This window comes from Cavia porcellus, unplaced genomic scaffold (genome assembly GCF_034190915.1).
Source record: "Cavia porcellus strain 051 isolate PalLab524CR breed Dunkin Hartley unplaced genomic scaffold, mCavPor4.1 scaffold_14, whole genome shotgun sequence".
Classification (NCBI taxonomy): domain Eukaryota; kingdom Metazoa; phylum Chordata; class Mammalia; order Rodentia; family Caviidae; genus Cavia; species Cavia porcellus.
Window position 1 is genome coordinate 64,033,069 of NW_026947497.1, and position 9,440 is coordinate 64,042,508.

The following is a 9,440-nucleotide window of genomic DNA, read 5'->3' on the forward strand; positions in this document are numbered from 1 at the left end:
AGATTGATCAAACTGACACGTGGAAGCCCACTGATGCTGGGGTGAAGTGCTGACCCCCAAGGCATTGCAGGCAGGAGAATCGGAGGGGTGGATCACATGGACCATTGCAGATCTGTGGCCTGCAGGAGGGAGGACACCCGCATACAGTCTAGGGAATGGCTGTCATCCCCCTCCCTGTGTAACCAGAACTTGAGAAGCACAGTGGGCTGCACGGAAAGGAGAATAATATTTCATACACTCCAGCTTCACGCCTGCACCAAGCTCCTCTCTTAATCTGCTAGGAGAGGTTAGAAGCAGGTGTTAAATACAGAGTTCCTGCATGAGTATTGCTAACTAAGCCAGGCACACAAGGAGCAAGAACACTTATCCAAGCCCTGGATTCCTGTCTGAGGGGATGCAACCTCCCCACGTTTTCTGGGGGTGAATAAGTACAGTCAGTGTAGTTTCCTTATCTACGGGGGAAAAAGAGTCCTGCACAGAGTACATTCTGTACCATCACCACGAAGGGGAGCAGAAAGGTGATCACACAGAACATTATACAAACATTTATTCAGTGCACTCTGAAATCTCCACACTCCAGAACAGCCTCCACACAACCTGGGGTGTCACTGGTTGCAACCACAAAAATCAGAAGTGTGCATGAGGCTGTCCACCAATAGAAGGACCCACACAAGGGTACAGGGGACTTCTGCTAGCCTGGACACCATGTTGAAGTCCCAGTCTGGCACTTGTGCAAGGACTTGGTGACATTCATCAGTCACCCAGCTTGCCGGCCTCACACAGGCTCAGGGCACAGCCTGACACTAGGCCAGGGCTAGGGCTGGCTCCACGGCTGGGGACGTCTCTGCTTACAGATGTTCTCCAAGATGTCTGGGTGTCATCAGGCTCCTCCTGGAAAGATGCTGGGCCTTTGGCCAGGCCTCACCCCCTTCCCTTAGGCACAGCTCAGCCTGCAGTACAAATGGCAGAAGCAGGTGACCAGCACATGGGGCCAGGACCTTTAGCAGGCCCCAACTCCCTGCTTTGGTCCATTGTGGGTTCTCCAGAGGCAGTAAATCAAAGCAGAACTTGAACACAGGACAGCAGAAGAAAAGGAGGTCAGAGGAGAGAGCTGGGAGAGACACAGAACCAGGGGGGAGCAGGCAGGGTGACAAGAGTCACCAGAATGCCAGGTGCAGCAGCAGACACAGGCATGGAATGAGGAGGCCTGCTGTGTCTCTGCATGGGGACCGACTGAGCTGTCTCAGAATCCAGTCCCTATAGAAACGGACATCTGAATAGACTCCTGGAGTTTTTCTGCCACAGCCAATGCCCCAGCTCACAACACCGAACTGCATCCATATATTGTTGAATTCACAGACAAGAGGGCCCCCAGAGTCTCCCTGGCAAAAGCAAAGAAACAACACAAATTGGTGTCAGAGCATATTGGTGCCCCATGGGGTGTGGCATCGGGCACACATGGGGCTTCCCCAGACTCGTGCCACCATGGGGTCCTGTCGCTATGATGAGATGTCCCAATGCCACCTTATTAACAAATCAAAACTGATTTTTGATAACTAACCAAAAGTTCTGTTGTCCAAAGTACTGAACAAATGGACCCAAGATAAGAGGAAGACAAGCACTGAACTGCTCACCCAAGCACACCACGTGTGCCGGAGCAGGGCGGTAAACAGGAGCCGGAGCTCCCCCTCTGCTACCCACCGCCTCCCTCACACATGGCATGCAATGGGTATAACCCCGGGACCATGGCACCAGGCTACCCAGGAGAGACTTGTCCTTGCATCCCCTTCATCTGAATAAGGGTAAATGTGGTGGCTGGAGATGGGTCAGGCCCTATTGCTTAGGAAAATAGATTTTGAGGGGACAACCACAGTGCACTTCAGCAAGGGGCCCCTGAACTCACCTGGCAGGAGTCCTTTCCTTCGCCATAAGCACAGAGGCCCCCTTCGTTGATTGCATTGCTGGACGACTTGGTCCCTTTCTTGAGTAACTCGTTACATTTGTTATGTTCAACTATGTTCACATTTACCTCCTGAAGCAAATGCGTGGCATTTGCTTTTGGTTCTGTGGAAAGAGAATTCAAGAATAAATGCATCTGTGTGACAGGGCGAGAGGAGCTGCCACCTGCTCTGGGTATCAATACAGTCTCCACACATGAGTGTCCTCTCCCTAATGTCTCCAGTCCCCATTGGACCCTGAAGGAAGCGAGTCCCTGTGTATAGAGGGTAGTAAGCTCCAAACCAAGGCAGCAGAACTGAGAGCAGCCCAGGGCAGGGAAGCAAGTTTGCCTTCTGGGAAACAATAACCAAGCAAGCACTTGTCACCCAAGTACTGCAAGGACAGGTGACAGGGTGCCCTGAGATTCGGGGTAGCATCTTTCCTTTCCAGAGCAGGGTCACACACCCATAGCCACCTGGTGCCCTGAAGCTACCAAATGAAAAGGGGACCCCTAGAGTCCCACTAGGAGCTGCCTGGCCTCTTCTGACAAACAGGAAGTGCCCTGTGTACCAAGGCAGGTGCTTCTAGGGAGGCACAGCTTCAACTGGGTGACAGCTCATCACCCTCAGAGGGCCCACCAAGCTGGGGACTCGGATCCCCAGGCCTGAGACACCAACACAAATTCACCTAGAGTTCTGCTGTTGTTCTGTACACCCTGCTAGAAAGCCTGCCTCCCCCTAACTCAAGCCACACGCCCAGGCCACTGGGAAGCCCCCTCCCAGCCCTGGGATCTCTACCTCCTGGCTTCCTGGCTTACCATTTTCAGATCTTTTGCCCCATCCGGTCACCCAGCACTCTGTACCAACTTGTAACTGGAAGGTCCTGATGGGAAGACACACGGGCTGGATGTGTGTGGAGTAATTCACAGGGATGGACAGCAGCACCAGGGCGACGTCGTCAAAGACTCCTCCAACGCGAGTGTAAGTTTGGTGCATAACAATGTCTTTGGCTGGAACTTCCACGACTGTTGGGGCTTTACTTTTCAGGTCTATGTCTCCAAGCCTCACGGTGTACTCTGCAAAGCTGCAGAGGGAGTCCAAGGGCTACACGCGTCTCCTACCACGCCTCTTGGCGCCACCAGTCTGGCTCCACCTTCCTCTGCCCTCCCAGCCTCCTCCTCTCCTGGACCACCACACTGTGGCTGGTGGTTCTCCTGGGAACACACCTTAAGCAGACGGGGAAAAACAACTCTGGGAAAGGGATAGGACTGGTCCCAGGTCACACAAGAGTTCCAAGCCAGGTCCCGCCCCAAACACTCACTCGAAGATACAGTGGGCTGCAGTCAGAACCCAGCGGCTGCTGATGAGGGAGCCCCCGCAGACGAATTTGCCCGAAGCCAGCAGGCCGACCTGCCAGGGCCACTTCCGCTCTGCTGCTGGCTGTCCCCCGACAATCCTCCTCTGGCCACAGGCTGCGGCAGGTCAGTAAAGGGACAGGGCTCAAGGCCGCGTCCCCTCTCCTCAAAGGCTCAGGGCACCTCAATGACCCCAAGACCCCACCCCACCCCCGACCTCAGCCCCGCCCCGCCGCCCATCCTCCCTGAGCTCCTGCTCTACCCCTGCTCCCTCAGAAACAGGGACAGGGACCTCACCTTTGGGAAGGGGGTCTACTTTCTGTTTCTCCGCCCCTACGGTCGTCCCCGGCCCACTTGGGGAGGGGGTCATCACGCCGTCCCCGGGGTCTGCGTTGAGCTGGGGCCGCAGAAGCAGCAGCCAGACGAGCAGGCGCAGGCAGCCAGCGACGCGGGACGCCATGGCACCTCCAGGCCTCGAGTCGCCTCTGTGTGGCCCCAGTGTCGCCCCCTCCTGGCGGCCCGTGCACCCCGGGGTTCGCTGGAGGCGGAAAGCGGGCTCTGCCCGGAGGCGGCTGCGCCCCCTAGGGGAGGAGCCCGGGGCGCGATTGTGCTCCCAGCCCTGAGGTCTCCAGCCCCAGCCTCATTTGTGGGGAGCATCCCGGGCAGCCCCTGTGTCCTGCCTGTGTCCTGCCAGAGATGACCCCGACACCTGCCGCCCCCCAGGAGATCCCTGGCTCTGATCGGCACAGACCTTTCTCAAAAGCTTCCTCTCCTGTGGAGCTGTCCTGTCAGCCCTGGTCTCATGGCACTGACGCATGCATAGGGACAACCAGTCAGTCAGCCCTGTGGCCTAAGCCTCTAATCAGCACTCTGGGAGGCTGAGGCAGGAGAATGCTAAGTCATGCCCAGCCCCGGGCAATTTAGGGATTTAAGGAGACCTTGTTCAACAAAAAAATATTTTTAAGCTGGGGCTTAGTTCAGTGCAAAGGCTCTAGGTTCAATCCCCAGTCTTAGAAGGCAAAAGAAAAGGAAAAGCAAACCAAGCTTCAAGTAATCAACCTTTAGTGTATAAAATTAACATAGGAAACAAGAGGGTAAAAAGTCAGCACAGCCTTCAAAGACCCTGTCATCAGCAAAGATGCCAAGAAATCAGAGGCCAGAGAAACAGGGTTGTTGGCCTGGAGCCAAGGGAGGCAAGAAGGGGTCTGCCCAGCTCTAAAAGCAAGGCAGGCACTTTCTCAGAGGATTCGGGGCCAGTTCTGAGTGGTATGGTGAAGGCTGACGAGTAGATGTGAGTGACCTCCGTGAGCACAGCAAAAATCATGCTCGGGGTACAGAGGCTTAAAGTAGAAATGAGACTTGAGTGAGAAAGAGCTTGAGGGAGAAGCGGGTGGGTTCAAGTAGAAGCGGGTGGGTTCAAGTAGAGCGCTACCTCCTCGCACTCTGATGCCCGCCCGGACACTGAATCTCCTCCATTTCTGTCAAAGCTGAGCACACACCTTTTCCTCTTTGAGTCAGCCCAGGACTGTCTCCTAGCTAGGAGACCAAGCCTTCTTCGTGCTCCAAGGTGAGTCTGCCTGCCAGTAACCCTGCTTGTTGACAACAGGAAAATGGTGGGTTGTAAAGGCCGGAAGATCACAAATTCAGACTCAGTTGGGCAACTTAGGACTTAGTGAGACCCTGTTTTAAAATTAAAAATAAAAATAAAAACAGAACTGAGGATGTAGCTCAGTGAGAAGGCTCTGGGATCAATCTGTAGTACTGAAAAAAAAAAGAAAAAGAAAAAGACTGAGAGACACAAGGAATACAGAGAGAAGGGTGATTCCTTAATGTTCAGGATCATTATCCATCAGCAAAATGCAAATTGAAATAGCGAGGTTGAACTAGGGCTTTAAAAACTAGGATTATCAAAGTTACACCGAGGATGTGGCCCAGTGGCAGAGTTCTTGCTTTGCATACACAAGGTCCTGGCATCTCTTGCTCCCCAATACCACACACACACACACGCACACACACACACACACACACACACACACACACACACACACACAAGTTAAGCTGTGTCCCCAGTTTTCTCATGCTGAATTGAAACTACCTTGGCACCAAGGAAATGTCAGCAAAATCAGGTTTTTAACATTCCAGCCCTCTGGTAGGCTGAAGCCTGGCTAAACATATGTGTGCCCATTTCCCAGTTTTTGTTCTATCCCTTCTAGAAATTGGAGCATCTCTGTGGCTTTGCAGCATGTGGACTTGCTGCCTTCCCAAACTGACCAAATTGTGAATAAGTTCACTTTCCTGAACTTTTCTTGTACTCTTGATGGAGGGCAAACAAATACAAAACACTTTCGGGGCCCCCAGAGTCATGGAATGAGATCTCACCACACAACTCTCAGATGGCAAAAGGAAAAATAGCAGTCGTATCAAACACTGACAGAGGTGCAGTGAGAAGGGGCCACTCATATATTGTGGTGGAATGCAAAATACTACAGCCACTCGGAGACCAGCTTGGCACTTTCTCATGAAATGAAATAATGACTTTATCATCACACAGCACCATTAGTTCTACTCCTGAGTGTTTACCCCAAAAGAACAAGGATGCACATTCACACACAAAAATGTATGAGCCATCCAAAAAGAGTGATTGCAGTAAGTCATCCTCCGAAACCACTCTCTAGAAGACAACCTCATGTCCAAAAAGGTGTGCATTTGAATGCCTGCCTGTGACTGTCCTCACGGAGTCAGCCAGATGGGATTCAGTTAAGGCTAGCGAGATAATAAGATTGCCTGAGTTATCCAGGCGCAGGCTGTGGAGGTGCAAGTTTTCTTCTGTGAGGGACACAAGAGATTAAAGTCAGAGCAAGAGATGCCAGAAGCAGTGGAGCAGAGACAGACACACAAAGAGATTGGAAGGCGTGGCACTGCTGACTTTGAAAGTAGAAGAGGGAGGGAGCCACAATCCCAGGGATGTGGGCAGCCTCTAGAAACCAGACCAGCAAGGAAACAAATTCTCCTTCAGGAAGGACACCACAGGCCAAGCTGGTGTTAGTGCTGCTGGCATGCAAAACTGGAAGGGACTATGTTAGGGTCGTTTTAAGGCACCGGATCTGTGGTAAATTGCTACCGTTGTAATAGGAAGTGAACCAGACACCCTTCAGTGGGTGAATCGTTAAACAGCACTCTGTCACCAGACAGGGCTGTGGCGGTTCCAGAGTGGAGGTGGGAAATCTAGGCCCACTCTACCTGCAGAATGAGTCTGCCAACCCCCATCACTGAAGAGGAATTTCTAGGACTAGTGTGTAAGGTACATAGAAAAAAATTAAGAAAGAACAGTACGTAAGAGGATGAGATGTATTACTGTAAGAAATAAAAGAAGAGAAACAGAAAACTTGAAGTACGGACAGGCTTTATTTAACATAAAGCCCCGAGAGGGATTGTTGGCACCAAAGTGCCACAGCAGCTCTCTCTTACAAAGTAAGGGTTGGTAAGGTGTTGTTAGAAAGAATGAGGAAGTTAAGGGCCTGCCAGTCTCTGAGTTCATCGTGTCTCTGCAAGTCTTTCTAATCAGGAGCCTGAACGACCCCCCTTGATCAGGAGGGTTTTCAGTGGTAAACGGATTTCATGGGCTTCATAACTGGTGCACAGGAGAAGGTGACTAAGGGGCACAACTCGTGGAAAAATGTCTACTGACTTTTCCCTTCCATTATAAATGCTCGTATAGGGCCAGGGACGTGGCTCAGTGGCAGACCTCCTCCTGCCTTGCATGCACATGGCCCCTGGTTTGATCTCTGACTCCACAAAAAAGGGTGTATATGGGGATATCAGTATTCAAACAGAAGAAGGACATTGGCCTTTTGCTGGTGACAGCCACCACAGGTGACAGAGTGGTACCTCATCTACAGGGAAAAGTCCATTTTACAGGCAAAATAGATGGCCAGCTATGTACAGCTGAAAGGCCCATTTGCAGGTAAAAGGGAATGGTCAAGTCTTATTATGTTTTTGAGAACCTTAAGAATTTTTTAAATGGGTTTGCGTGCCAAAACTGCAGTCTTCTTAAAAGTGTGATTTTGTTGTTTTTGTTTTCGCTTTTGTTTCTGTTAGTGTTTAGAGACAGAGTGTCACTATGTAATTCAGGCAGGCCTTAAACTCCTTACATAGTCCAGGATGGCCTAGAATTTACAGCAATCTTCTTGCCTCAGTGTCCCAAGCACTGGGATTACAGGTGTGGGCCACCACTTCCGGTTTAAAAGTACAATTTTAAAATTATGGTTTTCCTTGTCTCTTTTATGCCCATCTTTATTTATCTTACCCTATATCAGTACACTCTTATCATACAATACTACTCAGCAATGAGGAAAACCTGAGCTATCCGTGCATGTAGCAGCGTGGATAGATTTCTAGTGAATCATGCCAAATGAAAACTGCCAGTTCCAAAAGGTTGCATGCTGAAGCATTCATTACATAATATTTTGAAATGACAGAATTTTAGAAATCAAAAATTAAATAGTGGTTACTCAGAGTTAGAGGTGCTCTGTGTGAAGCCGTGCTGCCTTCCCTGCCTGAAGGAGAAACACCCTCACAGCATCTCATCTAACACCGGAGTTCTGGCCCTGCAGCCAGGGCCAGGCAACATCTTTCCTAATCTCTGCAGTCCTGCTCCTTTCTGAATTTAATCAAATTATATCTCTAATTTTAAAAAAGACTTACTTTCTTTTTCCACCAGAGCCACAGGGGAAAGAATCGCTACAGTTGAGATTGTGCAGGGAACATAGCTGAGGTTGAGTTTGTTTCCTGCTGCAGTTTGCAAACAAAAACAAAATTTTGCCAAACTCTTCCACTTATGAACAAAATGTTTGCAAACAAAAGCTTTCATGAACCCTGCCTTGCTGTTTCCAGGGTTCCAAGAGAGCAAACCTGCTGCAGGGCTCTGGGCAGCAGCCCTGCAGGCTATGGGGGCTGCAGCAGCAGAACTCGCCAGCCTCCAGCTAACTCAGCCAGGCAGACATCATGCCTCACTCTGCTTTCCTAAGTTTACAGTCAGGAAAGTTCTTTCCAGGGTCGCCACACCCTAGCCAGAACCCAGGCAGGACGCACTGGACACTCTCCAAACATTTATTACTCCGGTCTGAAATCTCTGTACTGAAAAATGGCCTCAAAGCCCTGAATGCAGCCACAGGACTGTGAACGTGCCCGAGACTGTCATGTGACAGAGAGACCCATACTGGGGTACAGGTGGATTTCTGTCAGCCCACACACTGCACCCCACGTGGAAGTCCCAGCCTGGCACCTATGTAGGGACCTGGTGATGCCCACTTGTCACTCTCACCAGTCATCCAGCCAGCTGACCTCTCACAGGCTTGGGGCACAGCCTGAGTCCAGGGCCAGGTCTGGGGTTTGATCCACGGCTGGGGACCTCTCTGCTTGTGGACATACTCCAAGCTGTCCAGACATCACCAGGCTCCCCCTGGCAGGAAGCTGGGCCTCTGGCTGGGCCTTATCTGCTTCCCTCAGTCATGGGTGAAGACATGGCAGAAGCAGGTGACCAGTACACAGGACCAGGAAAATGTTGAGGCCCAGTCTCCCCACTTTATTCCACTGTGGTTCCCAGGGGTACTGAGTCAAACTGAAACTTGAGACAGAGCACTGGAAAGAAACAGGGTCAGAGGAGAGGCCTGGGGGGAGACTCAGCACCGGGGTGAGGAGCAGGCAGGGTGACCAACCACAGTCACCAGAATGCCAGGTGCAGCAGCAGACACAGGCATGAGATGAGGAGGCCTTTTCTGTCTCTCTGTGGAGACCGACTAATATGTGTCACAATCCAGTCCCTGTAGAAAGTGACATCTGAATAGATCCCTGGAATTCCTCTGCGGCCACAGCCAATGCCCCAGCTCACAATGCCCACCTGCACCCATGTTTCATTAACTTCACAGACAAGAGGGCCTCCCGAGTCTCCCTGGGGAAAGAAAAGAAGCCGACAACACAAATGGAATTGGTGTCAGAGCAGGTTGGTGTCCCACGGGGCGTGGCATTGGACATACATGGGGCTTCCCAGACACCTGCCATCATGGGGTCCTATCGCTATCATGAGATGTCCCAATGCAACCTTATTAATAAATCGAAACTGATTTTTAATGACTATTCAAAAGTTCTG

At 51.2% G+C, this 9,440-nt stretch overlaps 1 protein-coding gene across 1 annotated transcript; it reads right to left on the minus strand.

Moving 5' to 3' along the window:
* Window positions 1-529: 529 nt before the first annotated feature.
* On the minus strand, window positions 530-3,805 carry LOC100722103 (serine protease 44-like). The gene is made up of 5 exons (XM_013160109.2): window positions 3,590-3,805; window positions 3,259-3,409; window positions 2,756-3,021; window positions 1,904-2,064; window positions 530-1,382 (listed from the first exon to the last, which is right to left on the minus strand). The coding sequence occupies exons 1-5, from the start codon at window positions 3,750-3,752 to the stop codon at window positions 1,158-1,160; spliced, it is 966 nt and encodes a 321-aa protein (XP_013015563.1). The 5' UTR covers window positions 3,753-3,805; the 3' UTR covers window positions 530-1,157.
* Between the last annotated feature and the right edge of the window lie 5,635 nt (window positions 3,806-9,440).

Coding starts and splice junctions, on each gene's coding strand:
- LOC100722103 (XM_013160109.2), bottom strand. CDS start 3,752: ATGGCGTCCCGCGTCGCTGGCTGCCTGCGCCTGCTCGTCTGGCTGCTG. Junction 3,410..3,589: donor AGTAGACCCCCTTCCCAAAG/GTGAGGTCCCTG, acceptor GACCTGCCGCAG/CCTGTGGCCAGAGGAGGATT. Junction 3,022..3,258: donor GCAGCCCACTGTATCTTCGA/GTGAGTGTTTGG, acceptor CTCCCTCTGCAG/CTTTGCAGAGTACACCGTGA.